General features: G+C 42.1%; 1 protein-coding gene across 9 annotated transcripts in view; it reads right to left on the reverse strand.

Moving 5' to 3' along the window:
* ZNF521 (zinc finger protein 521) overlaps positions 1 to 27,904 on the reverse strand; it is a 452,135-nt gene that overhangs the window by 233,891 nt on the left and 190,340 nt on the right. For 7 of the 9 annotated variants that reach the window (XM_063923628.1, XM_063923622.1, XM_063923620.1 and 4 more), the window contains one exon: positions 8,425 to 8,511. The exons of the other annotated variants lie outside the window; for them this stretch is intronic. In XM_063923628.1, the coding sequence (XP_063779698.1) occupies positions 8,425 to 8,511 (87 nt within the window). The remainder of the gene's footprint in view (positions 1 to 8,424; positions 8,512 to 27,904) is intronic. 9 annotated transcript variants of the gene reach the window in all.

Genomic DNA, 27,904 nt, shown 5'->3' on the forward strand with positions numbered 1-27,904 from the left:
AGAGGCGCACGCTGCGCTCTCCTCCCCTGACACACAGCAGCAGCGGTGAGCAGCACAGTGGGGTGGGGGTGGGGGCATGTGTGGGGCATTTGTGTATCTGGCACTGCACTATTGGGGTCATATGTGTATCACGTCCCATTTTAATTGGCCACACCCATTTTTGGTGCACGCACTCAGTACCACTAAGGGGCATAACTACTGTGGGCATAACTACTGGGAGGCATAACTACTGGGGGGCAGGGTAATTTTTAAGTTGATAATTTGTGTATGGCCCCCGAAGGATTTTATAACTATCAAAATGGCCCTTGGTAGATAAAAGGTTCCCCACCCCTGCCCTACTGTAAACCTTCCCGAGGTGGTGGCTATGGTTAAACGCATCCCATTTCTACATATGGAAGTGCAAGCTAGTGTTTCTATTTACCAAGTAGAAAGTGGTTCTTTAAACAAAGGTTTTGGGTTTTTTTTGGTTCATTTGTTGTTGTTTTTTTAAGTAACTTTGTAAAAGACAATCACATATTTTACAAAGTTTATACATAAAAGTAAAAAAAAAATCCTTGTGCTTTTTGTTCTAAACACTTTTTGCTACCACGTAAAATTGTCTGATCTATTTAAATGACCAGGCATCTGTGGGCCAAAGTACATTATATATGTAAAAAATAAAAATCCATTTTGCAGCTTCGATAAAATGAGATCACTCATAAAAGATAAATGTATTACTATAATGGTAAGCTCAGTACCAACAGTAGCTAAAAGCTGGCAGTGACACTGTATGGGCGCACAGATGGCACTTTCTTTCTTTTTTTGTTGCCACATTGCTCCTCTTAGGTTTGAAAATGCGACCTGCACATTTATGTTAGCCTGCATGCCTCGGGTTCCATCTCTCTGTTTCTCCAATATACTGTATTACTAGCAACTACGGGCCTGATTCATAGTTGTATGCTATGCCTATATTCTCACAATTGAGCAACTATTAGTGCTCAGTACGCAGGCATGGTGTCTGAATTGTGATTACAGTTGCAGTGAGGAATCATTCAAGTGACTGACAGGGAGCGGATGTTTTGTGGGAAGTGGCAGCAAAGCCGCGGATACAGTATGCGTTTCCACACATGTAACAGCCGACAACTGCGATCCTGTATGAAGGAAACATGTCTCTGGTGTCTCAGTTGCAACGGCCATTCTGAGTGACTTAAAGGGGTATATTCAATTAGGGTCGAAAACTACCGTCTGTCGAAAAGACGTCAGTTTTCGATTTTTTAAGGTCGAATAGTGATTCGACCTATTCAGTCCCATCAGTTTTTATTCGACTTGTCGAATAGTACGTGAATCGGCGGTATAGCTGCCGATTCACGTACTTTTGAGTGAAACGGGGCCAAATCCTGACGAATTTGGCCCCGTTTCTGACCATCTCTGTCCGACATAAAAAAATGTCGGACTGAGATGTGTGACCCAGAGGAGGAGAGGGGGGGAGCCGCGGGGCATACAGGGGAGAGAAGCGCTACAGCACAGCGCTGCAGCAGGATGTCTCACAGCCGCGCCGCTCACGGCAGCGTCCACCCGGCTCCAGCAAGTGAGGTCACGCTTGCTGGAGCCGGGGGTGGACACTGCCGTGAGGTCTGGCGGCTGTGAGACATCCTTCTTCAGCGCTACTGTAACTCTGCTCTCCTCCGTCTGCCCGCGGCTGTCCCCGCTGGTCCTCCCCCCCTCTCCTCCTCTGGGTCCCTCATCTCAATTCGACTTTTTAAAAGTTGAATTGAGATGAGATTGAATAGGGATTGTCGGATCCATTCCGATAAATGCATGTCGGAATGGATCCGACCCTAATTGAATATACCCCAAAGAGTTGATGTTTTCCCGTATCTGCACTGATGCTGTGAATGTGTACGCAGTTGCGGGCAGAATCAAAGGCTCTGGTTGGTGTCTCTATACAGTGGGTATCTCTATACAGCTTCCAGCAGCTATAAAGTCCCATATTTTCACACATCCTGAGTAACACGTATCTGCGCCAGCATTAGCGTACAACTATGATTTAGGACTTATGTCCATTCTATTTACACAAGTTTATTAAAACATGTATTATGTATATAATGAACCACATGCAAGTAATTATGCAGAAAAGGTGACATACAGTAAAATCTCCCATTATGTAAAAGGCTGTGCCGCACTGAAATCCCGCGTGTCACTGGCCAGAACCTGTTCTGCAGGATCCGTATGCACACAACCCATAGGCAAACACAGGGGGAGTTTCCGGTTGCCCAGAGACCCCCCCCCCCCTCCTCTTGGCAAGTGGCTCAAATTATGACAACAATAGCAATGTTATATAATAATATTACTATAGCTGCCGCCACAACATTCAGTTTAAGTGGCAGAGCTGCTGCAATGATCCACAGAGTGGGAGGTTGTGCATTTAGAAACCCCCCTGTAGAATTCCTGCGTTTGCCACTGCAACCAACCCCCCCCCCCCCCCTTCCTCCAGGACAAGCGGGTCATGTTCAGCGGGACCCGCTTGGCAGCTATGTGTGGCCCAGCACTAAATAAGCAGCATGCCCTACAATAACATTTTAAATCAGAAACAAACAGTTCATACAACAAAAGAAGTAATGCTCTTATATACAGAAGAGGAAAACTATTTTTAAAAAGGAGATTCTTATTTAAAACAGTGATGTAATGTTAGTCCAACATTCAGCTAGCGTATAACACAGAGAAAATACTAAACTAATTAAAGGCTTGATGAAAGAGGTCTCCAGGCTGCCTACCAGAAACTCTCTAGAAGCAGTCTGCATTTTATATCCACGACTTTCCTTCCTAAACACATATAGCGCATAAACATTAAAAACAAAAAGTAATGCAGATAATTAACCAATAATAGCAAATTAAACCTGTGGGGCTACAAACGTCCTGTAGTCATCAGTTTCATAATCCCCCAGAAAAGGCAATATTTGTAACATAAGGTACTATTTTGCATTCTAATCTCTATTTTTATGTAAATCTACTCTGAATAACAAAATTCCTTATTAAAAACAGTGCAAAAGACTAAACAGACACCTATAAATTAGCAAAGTTAAGGGTAGACACTTTCATCTGTGTATGACGAAAAAAACTATGTATCAACCAAGAAAGTGATGAAACTTCTGTCAGTCAAATTTGTTGACATCAATGGCTCAACAAGGATGAGTTATAGCAAGGATGGCATCTATCAAAGGGAAGCAGTTAGCTTTCCGACAGACGAGATCCCAGCGGTTGATATACCGATGTCGGGATCCCGAAGTAGGAGGCAATGCCGGTGGGGAGATACCGGTGCTGCACGGGATGCCGGCACCACATTACCGACTGCCGGCATCCCAAATGTCTGGACAGCGGGACGCACTGGGTGTCTCGCGATGCGCGGTGTGGGGGGGGGATTAGATTTAGGTAGAACAATGGGGGTTAGGCTGCAGGGCCGGGAAGGTTAGGGTTAGGGGCTGGGGAGGGAAAGTTAGGGTTAGGCATCAAGCAGGGAGGGATAGGTTTAGGCAGTGGGGAAAGGAGAGTTAGGGTTAGGCACAAAGCGGGGAAGGTTAGGCTTAGGCACCACCGGGGAGGGTTAGGGTTAGGCACCCACGAGGTTAGGTTAGGGTGTAGAGCAGGGTTAGGGGGCTTACTGGGGGGCTGTTGGGATTCTGATGGACGGTATGTCGCTGTCGGTATTCTAACCGCCGGCATCTCGTCCATCGGCAAATCATACTCCCCTATCAAAATATGAAGTTCTTTCTATACAAAATCAGATTCTTTCAACATGATTCTGGTGCAATGTAATTGTGCCAATGTAATTGTGGTTAAGGGCATTTAACCAACATGACCAGGCTATGAACAAGCAATACTGGTCAATGTAGTTTTGTAAATGCTTTATATTTACATCCAGAGTTTTAATATACTATTCATAAATAAAGAATATATTATACTAAAATAGAGTTTATACACCCAACCTCTACCAGAGCTCTGGGTTTTTTAGGCTTTACTCTAAGGAGTACACAGTGCGGTCAATTGGCAGAGGAGGAGCTGTCAGAATGAGTCATCTGCTGAGTGAAATCCTGCCTTGTTGGAAACCTCTAATGTCTGAAGTTGAAAGTCCAGGGCTAAAGTATGCCAGACTTCAAGTGGAAAAAAGAAGCATCAGTTTACAACATTAAACTGCAATTAAATTAAATGATGCCACATGAAACTCTTCCTTGTGCAAACGAACGGGCCTATGAAGAGAGCAGCTCCAGGAAGAAAAAAAAAATACAGAGATGAAACTTTTCACAAAGATGTCACATTCATGGACTTCTCGGCTGGTTCACCACAAATTATTCAATGACTCTTTGAACAATGTAATGTAACCTGTTAAACACATTTCAGCCATGGAATTGCAGTGAGTGAAAGTAGAATTCAGCACTTGCCAATTATAATCTTTTCACAACACCAGTGGACCTTTCAATGACCTTGCAAAGGTATAACTTGAAACACTGCTGACTGGCAGATGGCTAATGGTATCTTCAAGGGAAATTTAAGAAAATAAAAATAAAACAAACATATCTGACCCATCATATTTTTTTATTCTATCTGAATCTTAGAAAATATTTTCTTCTAAGACGGTATCTAGCAACAGTTCCTCACTTATTTTACTTTTCTCACTTCTGGAGGTACAGATGTGACCTCCTTCATCCTTGCTGCCATCACGTTATACAGCCTTTCGAGTAACGCCTAATTCGTGAGCACATTTACTAATGCTGAGCATTTTTTTCAAAAAACAAATGTGTCTTATTTGCATCGCTATGCGAATAAGAAGGACAAGCAGACTTTGCTTGATTAAAATGATATGCCGTATGGCTATAGTCTGTGTGCAACTGCAGCTGTATCTGCATAAGAAAATGCTAGGTGGCCGAGTCGCACAGGAGCTGGAGGCTCTCATGTGGCCTGTGTGCTGCGTTAATTACATATTGAGGCTGATGAGGAAGGACGCATCTGTAAAGTACTGTATGAAGCATGCATTGAAGAATAAATATCCAGAAATCTTATCACCATCTACAAAAGATAAAGAGTGCCCTACTCATGAGAGTCTGAGAAAATTGGAGCTAGTGAGACATGAGACTATGGCAGGAAACACATGCAGAGGGAGTTGAGGTGGAGGTTGGCTATAGGGAGACCTTGAAATACTGAAGGCTGGGGTAGGGAGTTCGATAATTGAGGTGTAGCACAGGGATAGTCTTGGAGGCAGGAGTGAGAGGCGGTCATCAGCGATGATGTAATACATCAGGAGAGAGATTATATCTTGTGACAATGTCAGATACTGTAAATATGAAGTGGGGAAGTTGGTGAGGGGTTTGAAGGTAAAGGTTAATAGTTCTGGAAGTAATGGGGTGTTAGTGCAGGATTCTCAGAGTGATGAAGCAGATGTGGATTAATGTGACAGTAAGATCGGTTTTACTTTTAAAGTGGATCAAAGAGGGGAAAGACTGGTGAGGGAAAGGTAAAAACAGAACGAGGTTGCAGTAATCAAGGTAGGAGATCATGAAAGTGTGGATAAGGTTTTTGTAATATCCTCAGAAAGGTATATATCTGACAATGTTTCAAAGGAGAAGGACACAAGCAACTACTGTAGTTGTCTGGAGAACAGAAATGAGGGTAAAACTGAGCAGGTCTATGGAACAGGGGTGCATGTGATAAGTAGCTTTAAGTATCATGTGGATATCCAGATGGAAATGTAAGGCACGCAATTGGATACAAGTAGCTAGCAAATAAAGATGGTCATGAGGTGGTTTCATAAGGATTCTAGAGATAAATGCACCTTTGAAAATGGAAGGGAAACTGCCAAAACACAGTGACAGATTGAGGCGGTTAGAAGGGACAGACAGAAAGAGGGAATTTAGAATTGGGAAGGCATGGGGACAATGATTTAGGTTGAGTGGGAAGAAGAAGAGAGGAGTGTAATGATCTTGGGGGTAACGTAATATAGTGCAAGAACCTGGAAGTGTGAGACTTTGTCTGAGTTCTCACATATTTTTAAAGTGGCAATCAGTTACACAGTAAAACCAAGCTTATTTTGCCACATACGCGATTGCCGCTTTAAAAATATGTGAGAACGCGGACAAAGTCCCGCACGTCCTGGTTCTCACACTTTATTACATTCCTCCACTTGTGTGCATTAAAGAGAAGGAGAGTTTGTACAGAAGCCAAGGTCATCGCACCCAACTAGGATGCTCAGTGGCAAGGCTGAACGTGGCTACAACTGTAGTTCAGTGGAAGAGCATTTGGATGAAAGATTCGTTTACTGATCATGTCAATTCAAAGTCAAATTTTGACTGTGAAAAAAGTTGCAAAGCCATGAGTAGTGAAGTAAGAAAGTGAGGGTGGTGGGGGCTGGCTGTGAGGCGAGTTGACAGCAGAAAATACACAACAAGGGATGGACAACTGGGTACATATTAGGGATTAAAAGTAGATTTGGTGAGAGAGAGGGTGTTATTGTAGTAAAACAGGATACATTATAGTGAAGGTAATCACTGCTGGAATCAGGGTTTCTACAATGGAAGTACAGGAACACTTTTGCAGGTGGTTGGTCTGTTGGGAGTTCCAAGTTTGGGGTGTAGAATGAAAGAGATCACTTGTAGTGTGTAAGGCTGCCTTGTGTAAGGTTGAAGTGAGTGGAATGTTGCAGAAAGATGCTACAGCATTTAGGCCACAAAACCAGTGTCAGAGTCAGATTGGGGCATGAAAGGGCGACCTGGTAATTGAAGTGGCAGGGGCGAATGCCCACAAAAAAGGGATGTGACTAGCCACCATAAAGACTTGGCTAAACATTCAGAGTGTGCTTGGTCTGGGCCCCTTTATAAAAATATATAGTAAATATTTATAGCGTTTGCATGATAATGCACACCAATGCACTATAGTGAATAAACTATAGTCCTGGGAATGCAGAATAATGTAACACATGTATAATAATTAATCACATGATGGTGATAGTGTCTATGTATACCACATTAATACACCGTACATGTGATAGGGGAACCTCAGAACCGACTAAACAGTGTCTACAATGCAATGAGACATGCATTATGTCTAGTAAAGGGAAATAACATGCCACTTTAAAAATAAATATTAAACCATCTACGCCATTACCACTGGGATTACTTAATTGTAGGTTAGTGAATGACAGTGCCATTTAAATAACTGGAGGGAGCTGTGTTCATTATGCTAAAGCCCACAGCCATGAGGAGGGACAGGGATGTGTTGTGACCACCCACTTTGATTGGTAGGAAGACAAATCTTGCAAATCAGGTGTAGCTGCTATAGAAGTAAACCAAGCACCCATGTTCATCCATAGTCCTGCATGTCCATGTATAATTCACAGTCTAAAACCTGACCAATAGAGGATTGGGTGGTCTCTCAGCAGTGAGGCCTACAAGGGATTTCCCATGTTCTCTTGTTGGCCAATCTGAGCAAGACAGAATAGAAACATAGAGAAGTGATTCAATGAGGCTGAGATGGACAGAGATACAGGTAGTAGTGAGATGATATCAACTATCTCAAACAGAAAAAAATAAGTATGGAGTTTAGAGGTTAAAGTGCTAGTACAATTGTCCATAGGAATGTTGAAATTGTCTACAATAAGATAAGTCAATGTAGGTTCGGGAAAAGAAGTTAAAAAGACAGGAATTTGTTTGTTTGTTTGTTTGTTTTATAACTGGGAAACTGAGTCTGGCGGGCAATGACAGCAACACAGCAACACAGAGGTGGAGTGGAAATTAGGAGATCACCAAGGGTAATTTACAGATTGTAGCAACTAGTGAACAGTGCATGTAGTGTTCACAAAACAACTACTCAACATATTAATTAGAATTCATTGAAAATGTATGTATTCTGTCGAGGACCTGAGTAAAAATATATAAACTAAACCATACACAATCCAAACTAACAACAACATGAAATAGTTGATTATAATCTAATATTCATCCTAAATCTGGTGGAACAAAAACTATTAAGCAATGCCTTATTTCCCGAATATCGTTAATATACAGGATAATGGCAAACGTAGCTAGCCCTATATCACTGATGGTAAATCTAATTTTATATTAGAACATTGGGGAGCAGCAGATGCAGGTAACAATTGTCTGACAATGATTAGATGTTACTAACGAAACAAAGTCTTTATTATGTGCTTATAGATATCTCTCTATTAAGCTTCATAAGTGTTCTACCACATAAAGATCCTTATGCACAAGAGAAATTAGCTAATTGCTTTCACAGGGACAGCCTTACAATAACTACCTTGTGTATTGTAATGCACAGTATGCTGCTCAGCTGACCTGTACTCATAAATTTTATATATTCTTATAACATTTGAAATGCTAATGCTATATCAAGTGGGCATGCCAAGACCAGATATCTTGTGTAAAAATGGGCACTACCTACCAGTAGGTACTGCCAATGTGGAAGATGAGCAGGACTCCGTGTTGGAGTTACCAGTCATGAAATGTTTGGATGAGACCAGCTGTTCCACTGTACATGGTTAAAACAGAGAAGTCGCTACATTAGTAAACATTGATTAACCCTGATGATCACTGGTTCATGCATTATGCAGCTAAGAATGTAAATTAAAGCAATTCATACTTTTTGCATTGCCTATAGGTTCAAGTTTATGTAGCAATTCTAATACCCTAAACATACTATTTTAAGCTAAACAGCTCCGCAGTATGTGTCAGCGTTTAATAAATTAATAATTGTCATAATTATACAGATACAACAGTTTGATTCATTCCAACTAGTGTACAGAAATGCATGAATATATATATATATATTTATTTATAAATTAACAGACGTATTTCAGTGTACCTAAGAGCTAATATGGGCCGTAGGCACACACAACCCTATGACACGTATGGTTACAAATGTGATTACATTGGCTTTGCAAATTGGCTATTTTTACATTTTTGGGACTCGTAACGGCAAAATAAGAATATCCCAGAGAAATTTGTGTATATGCGTATACATATGACCACAAACAAAACATTAAGGCCAAACATGGTGTCAGGAAGTTTGATCATGCTTTAAACATATTTACATATAATTGCAAATGTAAAAATACGCTTTATTGTTGCAGAATGATTTTATGATAGCTGCTGTCCCTGGACTGTCAATGTAATAAATACGACTGGATATATTACAAGGCTATATTTTGTAATTTAAAACTAGAATATGTATCTTTGTTCCAGAGTATTTATAAGTTAAACTAGCCAATTATATTTTGAGGTTCTATTAATTGAACAATGAGGCAATAGTTCCTTGTAAAAATGTGTATCCAATTTAAAGGTCCTGTTTAAGTTACATTGTGTCTTTGTGTCTAGAACATCTACAGACATAACTCAAATGTATTGCCTGGTCCCCCTTCACCCCACCCCATCCTGATATCTAATAAGACTGCATAATATATTATTAGTGCACATCCATAATTCTACAGCAAGAATGATAGGCTATTCAAACAGAAGGTAATGATAAAAGATGCAGAGCCATAGCATTCAAAAATAGCCTAAGTGACCTCTTCCAATGCTCTGACCACTACTGTATGCAGCGAGCAGGAGGCAACCCCTGTGAAGAGTGAATTCTGGCAAAGTTCTCTCTTCACAGATGATGCACAGCTTAAGCTATAATGAGTTTTTGGGTTACAAATGCTGAACGCATTAATATTCCTTGATGATAATTATCACAGTATAAGCACCTTTCCCAATGTGAGTAGCATAAAGCAACTGAAGCAGCATTTTTACTACATATGAAACAAGCTGGAAAATGGGATTTTCTCCTAGTCCCTAACCCACATGGCCCCCCTAAGTAGAGATCAACATACATTAAGCCTTGCATATTAAACATCATTTACAATATCCGTGCACTCGCTATCTCAAAAACAACAGCGCGTGCTTAGGACAGCATGGCAAGCATTTTTCACTACAAAAGTGAAGGTTATTACAAGCTAATGGTGTGTATTGATTTAATATATACACATTATTTATACTGCATTATTTTAATAAATGGCCGAACAGCCAATGTTCCATACCGTTTGCAGTTTGATCACATCATGTAACACAAGTCACATATGCTCCAGTAGAAAAAGCAACACAGACAGATCTATTTTACCAGATAGTAGGGCCAGATTAACAATGGGGTGGATGGAACTATAGCTCCAGACCAGACCTTCACTTAACAATGGGCCCAACATCATGCACTGTCAGGTCACTCAGTATAGTAGGACCAATCGGGCTGACCTGGTAATACTGAATGCCTGAGAGGAAGTCAACTAACATTAAAGTCACGTTTAAGTCCTACCAGACAGGCTCATCTGCAGTAGCTTGTAATTATGAATCCATGAATGAAGTTACAGGACATTGTTGGTCTAGTGCTTGCAATGCGAACGCTGAGCACTCTGGCATATTACTGTATGGGTATCAACGGTTTACTCACTAAAGTCCAGGAACGAGGGTGACAGAGTAAGTCATAAGCCTATAACAGGGCCGTAACTACGTGTGTGCCAAGTGGGCTTGGCACACAGCGCAGTTGCCCTGAGGGCGCACGGCCAGCAGCATGTAATGAGTCAAATTGACTCATTACATGCCTCTGAAGTCTGCGCCGTGCGCCGCCGCCGCGCTGTGGAGGAGAGCTACAGCGCCGGGCAGGTGAGAAGGAGGAGGAGGGAGGGGGACTGGAGCCGCAGCAGCGCTATTTCATTGGTAGTAAGCGCCGCTGCAGCATCCCCCTCTCCTTCCGTATTGGCTGCCTGGCGCTGCTGTGGATGCTGGGATGCGGTTCCTCCATCCCAGCATCCACAGCAGCGCCGGGCAGCCAATACGGAAGGAGAGGGGGATGCTGCAGCGGCGCTTACTACCAATAAATTAGCGCTGCTGCGGCTCCAGTCCCCCTCCCTCCTCCTCACCTGCCTGCACCGAGGGAGCTGCACGAGGAGCCTGTCAGCGGGGAGATGGTAAGTATGTATCTCTTTTTCTCTTTCTCTCTCTCTCTCAGGGGGACACCGTCTGCCATAATGTGTAAAAAGGGGGCCTGGCTGCCGCAATGTGTAAAAAGGGGGACTGGCTGCCGCAATGTGTAAAAAGGGGGCCTGGCTGCCGCAATGTGTAAAAAGGGGGACTGGCTGCCGCAATGTGTAAAAAGGGGGCCTGGCTGCCGCAATGTGTAAAAAAGGCCTGGCTGCCGCAATGTGTAAAAAGGGGGACTGGCTGCCGCAATGTGTAAAAATGGGGACTGGCTGCCGCAATGTGTAAAAAGGGGGACTGGCTGCCGCAATGTGTAAAAAGGGGTACTGGCTGCCGCAATGTGTAAAAAGGGGGACTGGCTGCGGCAATGTGTATAAAGGGGGACACCGTCTGCCGTAATGTGTAAAAACGGGGACGCTGTCTGCTGTAATGTGTAAAAAGGGGACGCTGTCTGCCGTAATGTTAAAAAAGGGGACGCTGTCTGCTGTAATGTGTAAAAAAGGGGACGCTGTCTGCCGCAATGTGTAAAAAGGGGGACTGGCTGCCGCAATGTGTTAAAAGGGAGACTGTCTGCTGTAATGTGTAAAAAGGGGGATGCTGTCTGCTGTAATGTATAAAAGGGGCTCTACCTGGTATAGTGGCGCTACTGTGCAGCGTAATTTGAATAATGTAGACTACTGTGCACCGTAGTATGAATTTCTATTATTTTGTGGTCACGCCCCTTCCCATGAAGCTACGCCCCTATATATTTTTTGCACGCCTACGGCGCGCACGGCCCCTATCTTACATGGGGGGGGGGGGGCGCCAATGTCGTTTCTTACACACAGCGCTAAAATGCCTAGTTATGGCACTGGCCTATAACCATCTGGAGTTAGATATTGGGTGTGTCTTCAGGTTTACAGAGAGTGGATAGCTTGTGATCTCTCCTCTTGGTTTCCCGAATTTTGTTATTGATGTAATTTTGTTGACTTTGCGAGGTGTTGGTGGCAGTGGTGGAATATACCAAGGGGCTGCAGGACTCCAGCCTCCTAGTAAAATCCACCAACTCGCAAGGACTGTCTAGCAGTGAAAATTACTTCCATTGGAGGAGCTCCCTGCTAATCACATGATGGACAAGCAGCCCCAGTGGGAGGTATTTTCTCCCCCTGGGACTGTCACCCTTTATTGTAATAGAGTGTACTTCCCATGGGGAACCACTCCCTTGCTATTACAGCAGCCCTACCTGGTTTCTAGGGTCTGCAGCTGATGAAGGTTCAAGAAGCTGGCTAGCACTGGTTGCCAGGAAAGAACGGCAGTCCAGTAGCCATCTCTCTGTACTGGTGAGGTGCGCTTCAATACACTGGATAGGCTGGTTCATCCTACAGGGTTCAGCAGCTCCACCTGGCGTTGGCTTTGTATGTGTTGTTAATATGGGATTTAGAGATCTCTCACTTATCTGCCGCTGTTTTTAGGGCAATTGGCCCGTGCAGATGTTGTTTGAATTGAACTAGCATTAAATCAAATGTCTCCACAGATTAGCTGGACTTTCTTTCTTTTATTACCATATTATTTTATTTAAATAATAAATCTGACCAATTTCATACCACTTATGCCTCGTGTCATTATTTATATTTAATTATACATATATTTTGTTTATATAGTGTTTAGGTGATGTAATGGTTATGTATTTGCTGCAGAAGCTACCATCAGCCACTAGGGCATTTATGTTATATGAGTAACAATACACAGATGCAGCAAACAAACAGAAAAGGTGTTTGCACAACAAAGTTATTACAAATACAGTACATACAGTAGATGTCAACACTTTAATCAAAGATGTGTCCCTACATAAACTGTCTACCTTGACCTTGTTACTATCTAAATGGTCCTTGGTACAATGCAACCTTTGCGACTTGGTTAGAATGATCATTTTACACACTTAAATGTGAAAAAAGTAGAGAATACCAGTAGAGATAAAGGTTTTCAACATACAGAATAGGACTAATTGTATTATGGGAATACATATGAATTACTGGCAGACTTGAAGCCGTCTGTCGGAATCCCAGCAGTGATCCAGAGAGTGGGCTCGCTGCACTTGCCACGCTTCAGGACCAGTGGCTCGCTTTACCCGCCACAGGTTATACTCCCACTTGGTTGCAAGGTCCCACCAACCGAGTGTGAATACCCGGCGTTGGTCGTGATTCCGGCTGACGGTATTTCACTGGTTTTCGCGATTCTGGCGTTTGTCTCCAGAACAGAATATTTCTAAAGAAGCTCCATAGACAAACCCTCAAAAGTAGGGACTATTATTGGAAATTAGGGACAGTAGAAAATAAGGGATTGGCATGTAACTGTATGTCAAATATATGTTGAGCACAGCCATATGCACCAAATGGGGAGTAGTTACACCTCTCTGGTAGGAACTTGTTCCCACTCCCTTGGGTATCTCTTAAACATGGTGCTGGAAAATAAAACAAATATTTTCTCTAGCCCTCAGTCTGATATTTTGAGTTATTTAAAGCAAGATTTTTTTTCCTACCTATTTTACCTGTACACTTATCTTAAGCAGATTCACAAGTCACATCCATGTCAAGCCCTTCCATGTAAAAACATCACAGAAAACTTTCTTGCCACCCTTCCTCTATGCAGACGTTCATTAGTTCATCGTACATGCAATAAAAATTATTATTTAAAAATAAATAAATAATAATTACTTAAAATGCCGGTGTCTCCCTCAATCTAATTTCCAGGCTTTTTATTAACATATCTACTTTGATGCAATTTGAAAGTATCTGTAATGATCATGCACTTGTTTTGCTTTAATTTGTTGACTTTCATTTCTGGAAATCCTAAAAAGCACTCTGCGCTAATGAACTAATATATGCAAACAAGTAGTCCTTTAATAAATTATTTTGCCACAGAAACAGACAAACATTTCAATGGCTCTTCATTAGCAAACAAATCTACAAGTGATATTTTAATGCATGACTTTATTCCCGCTCTGTGGGGACTGCAGTTGAGTGTGATGTACAGTACTGAGAAAGGCATCATCAGCCACAGTGTCCCAGGGCTCTCTCCATTGAGGACTACACTGCCTCTGCTTAAAGAGTGCATTTAATTGACTGATAGACAGTAGACTCTTTGTTCACAGAAGACAGCAAAGTAATGGCTGATGGAAAATTGTACCATCTACACAGTCTCCTGAGACAAGTAACAGGGGGATGTGTCAGGAATAAATAAATAATCTAATTATTAAGCTACTTCCTGTCAAGTTAACTCCAATTTGTTGGCTTTTGAAAGCAACAAAACGAGGCATTTTTCCTCATTATGCTCTCCTTTTTATACAACCAGTAATCGCAGGCAGATTAAAGGGTGCTTGATTATGGGTCTTTTTCTTCTCACTCTCTTTTTTTTTTTTTTTAACGAGAATCTGAAAAGCAGCCAACAGAGCTGGAAAAAAAAATCCGTTCGGGTTAGACAAAATTTCATGCTTGTCTCCCTTCCAACTCCCTAACAGCCCACACTGCTGCCCCATACAGTGATGCCAGCTGTACGGCAATTGCGTACCTCTCCAACTGAGGCCTACCAGGCCATAGGCTTCATCCTGAGAGCTGTAAGATACCTTGCAATCTTGGCAGGTGTCTACTGCTGTCATAGGCATAATTTTAAAGGTGACCTACAAAACCCCATCAGCACACCAAATGCAACAATATGAACAGCTGAAGCTCGACACCCACTGTCCATATTGACATCAGTTCCTTGAATTTACTGCAGAAAAAAAAATATCTACGCTTTGATAAAACGTGATTTTTCCTTCTTTTTTTCTTCTTTTCTTTAAAGAATTGTGTATCAAACTGGTTAACAGGAAAATTATATTAAAAAGTAGTTACAGTAAAAAGCAAATATTAGAATTAACTATAATAATAAAGTAGTAAGTGGGTTCTAGTAAAATTGGCATGTACAGTATCACGTTACAATGAATACAGGGCCCGACTCAGAGATGAACGGAAACATTATTTTTTTCTGTAGTTAAACGATTATCGGTCAATTGCGCATTTGCTGCAATGGTCATGTGATGCAGTCACAGAGAGAGTTTATTCACAGAGTGATTGACAGTCAGGGACTATTTGGGGTATTACACAACCATTTTCGGTGTGTGTCTCAGCCTGCGACTGTGATCCCATGCGCAGCTGCAATGGCCCCGGCATCTTACCTCCAGCGGACCATGCTACGCGCCCATAGGGCTAACTCAGAGATTTGATAATTGACTGATTTGCGGAAAATGCAATGTCTCAGTATGCAGCCGCTGGGACTTGCAAAACTATCGGTGGGCGTCTCAATACAAAGCCAGGCAGTGCAGAATTTGCATATTTCCCCACAGTCGCTGCATAGGCTTTCCCAGCTGCGAATGCATATGTGTACATCTCTGAACCGGGCCCACAGACAGTATATATTTTACTAGTTATTTATTCAAAAATCTTTTGTTTTGTTCCTACAACCTTTACATATTATCTCTACATCATCTTTATAATAGAATACCGTTAAATTTAAATGTTCTGTATTTCCTAATACTAGCCTTCTCCACCCTTCAAATATTTTAGCATAATAAGCCTTGTATACGTTATACTCAGAGATCAAACTAATCAACTTGATTCAAAATGCAATGATGAGATGCAGTCCCGTTGGACTTAAAGTCAAGTTCATTAATGAAAACAGTGGGAATCTAGGGAATTGTGATATAATAAAAAATATAACGTGTTACAGCTTTGTCACACGTCTCTAAAATACTGAATAGAAAGGGAAATATATTACTAAAGAACTGGGACATTCTGGTAACATTAACACACCTGGGATAAATAAAGCCCAGATAATAACACTGGATGTCTCATAGGTCCCAACTGTTCCAGTTTAGACAGGCAGCCATGATTTTAGGAAACTATCCTGCACATTTGGAGATATGCCCCAGTATGTGAAGTACTTTTGATGCCACATATATCAGTGGCAGGAAAACACAGAAATGTTGAGTGGTAAGAGGTCTGTCAATAGGAGGGGTGGCCAAGACATTGACCAGGGTCCACTGTGGAGACATAAGTTGTCATACATGACCCTATCCTGCAGTCTAGGCTGCATTGTCACAGGCAAACATTTCCCCTCCAGAACGCCTTCCTTAGACATGCCAGTGTAGACAGAGGTGAAGCCTCAGTGGATCAGCTGATGCAGCTGCTCCAAGCATGGTCAGTTCTGGCACAATTAGTAGTTGCAGATGTGTAGGGAGTGAGAAGAAAGTGGTCGGCATGCTGATTTATTACTCCAATATTGGTGTGTACGCTGGAGTCTTGGCTAGGGATTAATTTCTGCACACCTTTTGCATAGCATTTCGGGTACATACCTAACTGGTTAGCAATATAAATCCCAACCTTGAACTTTAGAAGAAAAAGACAGATGTGTCCCTTCTCATCTTGCAATTGCGATTAGCCACAGCAGCCTGTGACCATTATGCACCATGCATTCCAATGGAAGTGGATGCATACACTCGTGCCCACGCACGCTCGCAGGCACACTATTTGCGGCAAACCAGTCGCGGTTGCCACAGAAAGTGTTATAGATGAGAGAGGAAGCCACTGTAGTATGATTTAGAACACAACAGTCAATTAACTTTGTGGTTCAAGTTCAGAACATGGGACCCCCTGGGTTAGCAAAACGAAACTGCTTCAGAACATACAATGCACACCGTCGCAGGCTCGCCATGCTTTGGGGACGGTAGCTCGCTTTTCTCGCCATAGGTTACTATTCCCAATAGTAGATATCCACGTGGATAGTGTTCTGAAGCAGTTTAGTTATGCTAGCACAGGGGGTCCCGTGTTCTGTACTTTGAGACTAAACCTTGTTCCCTAACAACATTCAATCTGCAGATGTTATGCCTGGTGATAACTATCAATGTGAATGGTGAGCCTTCCATTACTAGTCTATACTTAAAGTACATCCTTCATAGTACAACATCTAGTCCATATTTCACAAACTTAAACAATCAGGTGGAAAACATTTTCAATGTCAAAAAGGTTATCAGAGTAAAGCTAGGATTTTTCATCTACACACTAACTGTAGGGAGGTTGTCAACTGTTTCTCAGCCGTGGATGGGCAGAAAGTCACAATCTTTGATCCCACAGATACTAGTGAAGTTACTTCCAATAAGAACTTCTTTACAATATACAGAAATACAGTAGATAAGGAAACGATTGGAAAGTGAGAAAGTACTTCAATACCACAGCTAGGTCATTGTTAGGACTTAACACAGGGCTAAAAAGGGCACAATAGATGGGGAAAACTGGCAACTGTAGAAAAGATAGCACTAACACCGCAACCTCACTAACGCAGAACGCCAACTGGTATACAGACAGCGTACATTCAGTCAGAATATCGACGTGGCATAATGTCATTAGACCACGTAGGATTAGAAAAACCGCATGGTCGACATGACAGCTGTTGACAATCACAATGTTGACATTATGTCAGTGTCCTACCATCACAGTTGACATTTGGAAAGTCGATATTCGCACCACATCGATATTCCGGTGTCAGCATTCTGAACTTCAACTTTTTATAGCACACTCTCTGCGACCCAGATGTGCCCAACAATACCGAATGACTGAAGTGAGGAAAACATTCTTAACTGGGCTCAAAAAAAATGTCAAAGACATTTTCAAATATGATCCAAGCTTCTTTTGTAAAGCCGCACAAGGGTCACTACTCACTACTAAAAGTTGGTCACAAAACCGAACAACAATATAAATATAACAATAATAATTTAGTTCACTAACATTAAATTTAGATGCAAACTTCCTTATGCTTCCACGGATTCAGTAGACTTCAAATTCTAGTTTGGTTGGTATTTGAGTCTCTAGGAATCCCTCAGGGTTTGGTTCAGTATATATATAGAGCTATTTTATTTGCCCACAACTGCTGTATTATTGGTGCCAAACAAAGAAGCACTGATCTAACGCAGACCGTATAAACACTGTCCGGTACACACACACACAAGCTGCGGCCTGAGTATTCGCAAAACAATACTTTGGTTGGATGTAGTGCAAAACCGCCAGTAATTTTCCAGAATATGGTTTCATTTATGGACCTACACCAAAAAAATGAAATGTAAGTTTGGAGTGAAGATGACCTTTGAAGTTGTTATAAAAACTTATTTAGTGCGAGATTGTGGAATAGAATTCACAACTTAAAAATGAGCTTATTATTTGAATAGCCAGTGCATACTTCATTTTTAATCTTTTATTTTATTGCGTTCCCATATTGGACATTTCTTTTAAATGTTTTGGCTGGTATACAAATCATGCAGCCCATCTGCACAGTAGGTGTGACACTGTTCTAGGCAAAAGTTAACACTGCAAATGACAAATAAAATAAAGAGATTCCGAATGCTGTGATGTTTGTTATTCTGCCCAGTTTTCCTGGACCAACTGTATAAAATAAATAGAATTATCTGTGTAAATCGATGAACATCTATGAAAAACAACACCCAGCAGAAAAGAGAGCTTGCTCCATTACCTACGTTAATATCATGACAGCTGAGAAGAGATGACCTGGCCCACTTCTCATCCCTCCTGTACAGATGGCTATTAAAGGGAAAGTATCCCTTTTGCATGGTCCATGCCGAACCCCTTTATGGGCTTTTTCAGACAGCAGCCAGTATTGCTCACAGGAGGGCAAGCTCTCTGATACAACGGAACAGCACAGATTTCAGCAGTTTGTGATCCAATGCAGGATATAAAATCGCAGTTCGGTTATAGCACACAAAACTGCCAAGACACTTCTTGGTGGGTTGGTTTTTTTTTGACTGCACATTAGCTATAAACTCAACAAATGACACTGTATTAATTTCTGCATCCTTTTTGCACAGCATTTCAGGCACATATTATTCTTACTGCTTATTTTTTTTAAAATAAACCTCAATGAAACATGCGGTCTACCGCATACCGCAGGTGTCCACCATAGGCGATAATGGGGATTTCTTTCTTCATTACTGCCTATGCGCTCCGCTTGATTGGCAGGCCGGAACCGCACAACGTATCAGGAGAGCACTATGACGTGGTGCTCCCTGATTGGCCGGCGGGTCCCCAAGTGACATGCGTTACGAGGGGTCCTGGCATTCGGGGAAAGGCACATGGATCCTCTTCAGTTGCATGGACCGGGTTTTTTTTATTTTTATTTTAACCCCTGAATGCCTACATGGACTGAAGAGGACCGATCTACACTGGATCACGTGAGTATAATTTTTTTATTTATTTACAGATACATGTGAATTCTTCTACACAAGGGGACCGAGGGGCTCCATGGGACACTAGGTAAGTATGTGTGAGTAAGTGTGCATGTATGTTTCAATAAAATTGTACTTTCACGGTGTGTGTCCTGTGTTTTATTTTATATTTCATTTACTGTGGAACTGCAGGTACCAATGGGCAATTTAAGGCCCCGCATGTTGGTACTTGTGATTCTCCAAGTACCTGCATGCAGGGAGCCTTGCTAGGAGTTGTAGTTCCACAGCAAAAGATAATATTCTTTTTTTTTTACCCATGGGCTATCAAGCCTGCTATCCACAGCCCACGGATGGCAGGGACAACCCTGGGCTTCATCCTTGGCCCTTAGGTGTCTGGAGGGGGGGAACCCCTTTATTGGGTGGGCCCCCACTCCCGCAAGGAACCCCGGCCAGAGGTGACTAGTTGGGGGCGGGGTAATGCAACGACCGCAGGGACCTATATAAATGTGTCTCCCGGCTGTGGCATTATGTCCTTAGCTAGTGGAGCCCGGTGCTGGTTTAAAACATATGGGAGGACCCCTATTTCCTTTGTCCCCCGTATTTTTGGAACCAGGACCGGTCCAAGAGCCTGGTGCTGTTTGTTAAAATACTGGGGTACCCTACGCAAATTTTCCTGGTATTTTAACAACCAGGACCGCCTCAAAGAGCCCGCAGCTGGTTATGCTTAGGAGGGGGGACCCCACGCAATTGTTTTTAATTTATTTTTTTAACTCTTTTACACACATTCACACAGGGAAGCATACACGGATCTCGCTGATTCGTGCATGATTCTCCACAAACACGTCAGCCAAAAGCAGGTTTATTTGAAAGTTCTATTTTTGTATGAATTCCATGTTTTTCCGGCAGTGTTTGGCTATTGTTGGCAGTGACAGAGAATATGAATTCTTAGTAAATTCACATGTTGTACGAGGTGTATGTGAAAAAAAGAACAGTGTTTGACCAATGGTCTATTGATTCATATTTGTGTGGACAGCAGAGTATCTCAATACAAAGTGCCCCAACACTTCCGTGATTTGCGTTTAGGAAATTTCCGAGTTGCATTTTCGTATGAAGGTGCAAACTCGAATCAAATCGGGACCTTTGAAAATTTCCACCATAGTTACCAAAGAAACACAATTCTCCCTGCTTCTGAACAACAGTCATACTTGACAACTTTCTTTATACTGCCCCTCCAATAGTCCTAGAGGGGGCAAGTCCTCTACAGTGTGTGGGGGGCATGGTGCCACATTCTCGTCATTCTGGTGTTTCACAGACTTTTACAGCAGGGGTGGGGCTAAACTGATTTAAAGCAACTGCAGTTGGAGGCAGCGGTATAGTGGCCACCTCTGCTGAATGGCCAGAAGAGCCCCCTCTAACTCTGGACTCTCCCTTCCGGGAGGGTTGGCTAGTATGTTAGGAGCTATTAGTACAACATGAATTACTCAAAAGGAAAAAATACTGGTGCACAAAAAGCGCGTCTTTCCAAACTGATGCAGAGGCATGATGTGTATGCTTCCACAACAGCTGAATGTGCGCCCCTCATCAACGTAATTCTTTTCATTAGTTATTTCTGTTTGAGTCCGATCCCATCTCCTCCAGTTGTACTATATTGGCTGGACTCCGGCCTTTTATACGGGTGTCACAGTTAAATACAGCACAGAATGCATGGCTAGAATTTAAGCAATATAAAGGATACACTAAGCTGTTCTGTCACCCACTCTTCATGCTGCAGCTTCCAGCTTAAGCCTTGGCTAATGTGCAATTCATAAATGCTCATTTTGGATACAGACAGAAAGCCTTCAAATTGAATCCTGGTTTTAATTACATAAAATTAGACATGATTCACAGATACACCATGAACACTCCTGGCACATCAAATTATTTTGTTAACAGACAGTTCTGTCAAGCTAAAGACTGACTGGTATACCAATGCCATTGTTTTATTGGTGGATATGAACATATCACAATACAAAATACTGCATCATGTATGCATTCTGATTAACACAAAGGTCAACCGTCTCTGCATTCTAGTCATAAAAAGGATGTGAGTTCCTAAGCAAGCAAATGGTTTTCAAGCACAACTGATATGTGCACCATTCTGCAAACACACACACATTTCTGAGGCTTTGCCATCTACTTCGAGGGTTGTGACCATGTAGACCAATAGGAAGCTGATGGTCCACAATCACATTCATCATACATAATACAACTGGAGCAACATCTGCCTTTCTAATATCACCAGCTCCATGCCCCAGTGGATGCCATGATTTTCAGGATTACCAAAAAAAGAGTATTTAGAGTTGTCGGCTAGACAAATGAGGTCTTAGTTTGCGCAGACACTGTAAGTGCAGGCTTACGCAGCAACAAACGTTTTCAAAGGTATGTTATTATGATACTAGGTACAGTATGTATAAATGGAAAAAAAAAACTTGTACTTGTCGTGGCGTGGTGTAAGTGTTGGTGGATTCACTTGGTATTAACACTATGCTGGATGTCTTATTTCTCTGGTTCAGGGTTAGTAGGATGTCCCATGGAAAGCATTTAGGGATAAACTCCATTTATAATTCCATATTGACCTGCTTCCAGCCACCCACTCTGTTCTCCTAACACAATATTCCTTACATATGCATCCATCACTTATATACTGTGTGCTCCTTCATATTCTTCCTAACTGCCTCCCTATTCTGTTTTAAAATGACACTTCCCCTACACACACACACACACACACACACAACTAGCTGGTCTATCCACGTATGTACACCTTATCTCACACGCTGTTCCATAGTGTTACTACACCCCAAACACAGAAATGCAGAACCTCATCCTAGCTCATCCGATATCTCCTTTCCACCAATACACCATTCACACTCCACTGTATCTCCTTTGTGTACCCCAACCCAACCACTGGCATCCCCTCTCTCCCATGATCTGGGCTATGAAATGCACTGTCCATCTGACACCTTTGTCGGATCGGAGCGTTTATCAAAATGGCGGCATTTATCAGGTAAGGTGTACCTAGCATCAGACTGATATCTTAAACTATATGCTGCACATCTTATGAAAAGAGATCAATCAATGATAGTAAGTATAAAAAGGAAGCACTAATCTAATTAATTGACAATTTTATAGCTTTAAAATAGAGTTGAAAATGGAATATATTAAATGCAAACTATTTGTGCAAACAAAACACAACACAACGTAAATACATTTTACTGTAACTGACATGATTTTAATTGCCTGGTAGCAGCAGTGAACTATCAACGATTTAACAATTTGGCTTTTTATCATCTTATTTGTCAGACAGATGAGCCCACAATATCAAATGTGCTCCTCTGTTGTGCACAGTGAGTAGCTCTGCAATGTGCCCGCTACGTTTCATGAGACAGTTGTTTGGAGCTGTTGGAACACACATGTATCTTGTGGGATTTATGCTCTAATCATAATGCCAGCCCCCACAGAGAAAGACTCCTTCATGACTAAAATAGATAATTAGAGGATGGCAATTATTGGTCAAAAGTTATCAGACTGAAAACAAATACTGCCTGACATTGTCATGCTTATCTTACTGTTAAATCACTGCATTCATTCTATATATATCTCAAAATAAAAATATAAGTTGTCGGTTTCTTGACACCATGTACAGAGAGGGGGGAAAGCTACTTTAGTTCCACTTGAAAAGCAGCAAACAAATAAATTAAGACAGGAGAGAAAATTGAGTCACACATAATGCAGTGGTGGGAGGATTGGGCATGGCATATATTATTTCAGGCAGTTTCCAGCCGTGGTACTTGGTACAGTATGTGGACCTTCTCTGATGTTTTGCAGCCAGCCTGGGCAGTTTAAAATTCATGGTTTTTTTCTCTCCATTTTTTTGTATTTTTTTCTTTTCAATCTTCTTTTGTTTTATTAATATGGTGAAAAAAATATGTCTGCCACAACTCTTGCAGCGCATAACTAGATAGCGGTGATTTGTCCTGTGTGGATACTCCTACTATCTTCCTGACGGAGCTCTGTCACATGACCTTACGCAGACTGCAAATGAGGCTGATAAACATTATACAACAGAAGAATTATCTGAAAAATAAATACAAGTTTCTGCTCATAAATAATAATCTGAATGGTTTTCTTCAAAATGGTATTTCACTGGAGCCAGCATCAATGAAGAATATTATGGAAAAATGCAGCAGTTTCTGACCATCAACCTCAAAGCTGCAATAGTTTTGATTAGGTTGTTTAACGTTCAAGTTTTACATGTCTACTTAAATCACTCACATTGGATTTAGCGTCACCCTACTGTTAGGTTTTGTTTTAAATTGAGCAGTCAGCACAGAGCACTTACAGTAGCATTCACTTGATCAATGCACAATGACAAATCGCTGTAGATGAAATTTAATGGATGTGTTTACGGAGGAAATTAATGATCCCACATAGATCTAGACAACCATGATGACCTCAGTGCACCTACTCCCCCTTCCGCCAGACATCAAAAGGGCTACACCCCTAACAAAAACCTTCCAATAATTCAGTGGTGATATACCTGTCCACCACTGGATCAAGAGCCCTATGAACCTACTGTTGAGGCATGAGGGTCAGGATGTTTGCGTAATTAATATTATTTAATATAGTATTATTTATATAGTACTTTTCTCCAGCAGGACTCAAAAGTTGCTTGCATGGTTATGCTTGGGCTAGACTAACCTTACGATGTCCAATAAGGACTCTGGTTAGCAGCGGGATGGGGGGGGGGGGGGGACCTGTTCAACTGTGAAGGCTATCTCAGGCTCCTAGACCAGGGAGGTCTTCAGGGTTCTTCAGCACAGGTTAGTGGGAGACCACTCGTCTGCTCAATGCAGCAGGAAAGTCTCACGGGTGCATCAACCATCGTGGTACTGGTCTGCTCGCTCACCTGCAGCACTCCTGCTTTCATAGTTCTTGAATTGTCCATGTGCTCCAGCCTCAGACGATGATAACAGTCACTACCCACCACTCCCTTTACCCTGACGCCAGAAACATCACTTCAATCAGGACCTGTATTGCCTGCGCGCCTGTATATGGAGAGGGGATAGAGTGATGAAGCGGAGGGGATTGGAAGCAGGGTCGGACTGGAAACCGGGGAACAGGGGAAACCACCGGTGGGCCCCACTGCCTGTGGGCCCACCTCCTCCTCTAGTGATTAGGTTCCAAACTGTATCCTAGTGCACTTTAATTATACATTATACATATGCTACCTTATACTGCACAGGACTATGGGCCCAGCCCATGCACTCTCTTACAGTTAGCTGGGCCTCTGTGGTGGCTGGCGACACCACCACTATTGCCTGGCTACACCCCTATGCATGGGCCCCTACCACTGCATTACCCCGGTGGGCCCTTCCTGCGCCAATCCAACACTGATTGAAAGGAGAAGAGGGATGGGGAAAAGGCTTACTGCCCATGCTGATTCCAGCACACTTCAATTCTGACATGCTAAACAGCCAATCACATAGTGAAATCCTAGGAGGGTTTATCTACACTATTTCCTGTGCAGTCTTTTCCCATATCATGGTCACGATGGATACAGTGTGGGCAAACACAGATCACGCACATGCAACCAGGAAGCTCAGGTGGTGGCAGAGCCTCCTGGTGGCTAAATTGTGTAACTGCACTTCTGTGACGATTTTTCAGTATACCTTTAGTTTCAGATCACTGCCACTGAAGAAGTTTCACTTCAGAATGTGCATCCCTCCTGTACTCATTTGTGCCTAATAGCAGCTACTGACAAATTCCACGTTCGTAGAATTGATTTATGATAAGTGATTTATGATAAGTGATAAAGTGGAAATGTCCTCTAGTGAAGCGTCTGTCATTAATCTAGCGCAGTCTTTGACATAATAGTTAGAAGCTGATTCAATAATTTAGGCAACTTCTCCACTTTATTATTCTCCATGGCTTGATGCATCTCCCCCTGTGTCTACAAAGCAGGCAGCCGTTAATATTGCAATCACAAATTTTAGCCAGGAGTTTAAATTGTTACAAAATGCCCAATTGTTTGGTTGCAGGATGCGCTTTCAGCATCTGCTCATCTACTTGATTTAAAAAGTATTTGAGTTGTTCTATGTACAATGAAAAAAGGGGTTTTAGCTTTTTAATTTAGGTGCTACATCTTAGGCGTATCAATTTGGTATGGGATGTGGTGTGTAGATCTACCCACAGTACATACATATTGTAGACAGGTATAAAAGTAGACCTACAGTAATCTATTTATCACATCTGATCATAAAAGACGTATCCCTTGAAAAGGTCACATGGGTAGCTAAGATGTATTGGATAGTCATCTCAATTCTCTGCATCAGGAATATATTGTTGGACTGATTAGCCCTATTGGTCATATAGCATTCCTCCCATCTGTCCCGGGAGATATACTGAGCATGAGCAATATTGGGTGAAAAATAATCTACACACAGTGCTGGGCAGAGCCTGGGGGCAGCCCAACATCTTCGGGAATGCTGGGCACCCCCCAGATTGATGACTAATATTAATAAATAGTTATTGGCTACATTAATTAATGCAAATTGACTCTTTTTTTTTTATAAAGGCATACTGCATATACTTATTATATATTATAAATATACTTGCCAAAGTGCGAACAAGGCAACATCGTTGCAATTTGCCATGAATCACGTACTATAGGTTAGGGATAGGCAGTAGGGTGAGGGTTAGGAGTTAGGGTTAGCAATACTTACCACTGGAAGCCATCAGGATATCACCGGCACAATACAATGCTGGAATCTTCGGATCAAGTAAGTCACCTCTAGACCACCTGGGACATTTTTTCGACAATCTATACTGTCGAGGTCAATGCCGACATGCCAAGCATTCTGACATTACATCCACAACTACATTATGAATATTGACAAAACATACCACATTCCCTAGGACTCCCTGCTATGGTCACACATCAATAGCAATTGATTTATGTCTCTATTGATACATGACAGTAATGGCATTCATGCTGTGACATACAGAAGTTTCCACTTACATCGAGCCTCCCTGCATGTTAAACAGCCCTTCTAGTCACGCCATGCTGTGGATTGACTATGTAGCGCCATTGTCTTTACGTGCAACTTTTCCCATTAAAATGTGTTTTATTTGCAAAACGATGCGAATAAAATGATATGTGGCATGCCTATATTCTGTGTGTGCAACCGCATCTGTATCTGCATATGAAATGCTACATTACAGTGTTTTCCTAGAAAACATTTGTTATGCAGTTACAGCCGCAGATGCACAGAGAATATAGGCATGCTGCATATCATTTTAATCAGCATAAGGTGCTTGTGCATCCTATTTGCATAGCGATGAAAATAAGATGCATTTTCTGCAAAAAAAAAAGATGCCTTGCACTGGACCTATCAGCTCACTCATGCTAGGCAGCTCTCGCTACGTGGTGTATTGAGGTAAGATGTATGAGGACACATCTGTATTAATTTCAATGATGTTTTTGCACATGGTGAAAGACCATTGGCATACATACATAGGACAAATACTGCATGCTTCTTAAACAGCTCCTGTTAATCCCTATTCGGTATGTACATGATATTCTCTCGTGACTTTTTCTAACTGTCCCAACATGCCTTGAACACACAGAAACTGCAATGCACACAAGTATGAATGCAATGGATGCATTGAATAAAATGAGTATTATTTTACATGCAATTGCATGCATTCCACTAGTATTAAAAACACAATGGGTAGCAACATGGGAGTACTATATTAAGCCAAAATAATGAGAAAAAAGCTGCATATATCTCTGCACATGCTGGGGGCTGCCCAGCACAGAGCAAGGCTGCCTAGCATGTGTGAGGCCGCCTCCCGATGCGTACACAATCTAATTGCGAACACATCGGATCTAAGGTTGACCCCTGGCAACCCAGCCTGGCTGTCTGATGCCACGCAGCCGCCCAGAAAGCGGTCCCGGTCCACCCCGCCCCCCCCAACACTGCGTCGCCACCCCAAAAACATCCGCCATTGTCAATCACATTGCAGTCACATCCATTGGGGATGCGATCGCAATGTGTGTGCCCACACTGTGCAGCCACTGCACATGTGCAGTTTGCCGCTATTGGCAAACTGCGCTGCAGGCCGCATTAGCGGCCAGGCCTGAATGACCCTCTATGTCGTAATCAGAAACAGTAGTTTTCAGGGGCCCACTGTCATAAACAATAAGTACTCCTCTTAATCACTGATATTGGTTTCTAGGTAATCAGAGTTATTTTGTAGTGCTTTATGCAATACATAGCCACAATAACACAAGCCATTATTATAGGATTTCTGAATTAGAGGTCTATTCATGAAACAGTGAAAAGAGTGGAGAAGTGAGCCAGTGGAGAAGTTGCCCATGGCAACCAATCAGCTGCCCTGATGGCAGTATGCAAATTATAAATGTTACTTCAATGCTGATTGGTTCTTCTCCACTGGCTCACTTCTCCACACTTTTCACTGCTTTATGAATATACCCCTTAGAATCTATCACAACAGAAAATGATTGCTTTACCCATATTGTTTGCACTGTAGTCACCATTTTATATACAGTATGATTCTTTGGTTTTCTTTTTTGTTCTGTATGTAGACAAGCATACTGTATACTCTG

The sequence above is a fragment of the Pseudophryne corroboree genome, chromosome 5 (genome assembly GCF_028390025.1).
Source record: "Pseudophryne corroboree isolate aPseCor3 chromosome 5, aPseCor3.hap2, whole genome shotgun sequence".
In the NCBI taxonomy this organism is placed as follows: domain Eukaryota; kingdom Metazoa; phylum Chordata; class Amphibia; order Anura; family Myobatrachidae; genus Pseudophryne; species Pseudophryne corroboree.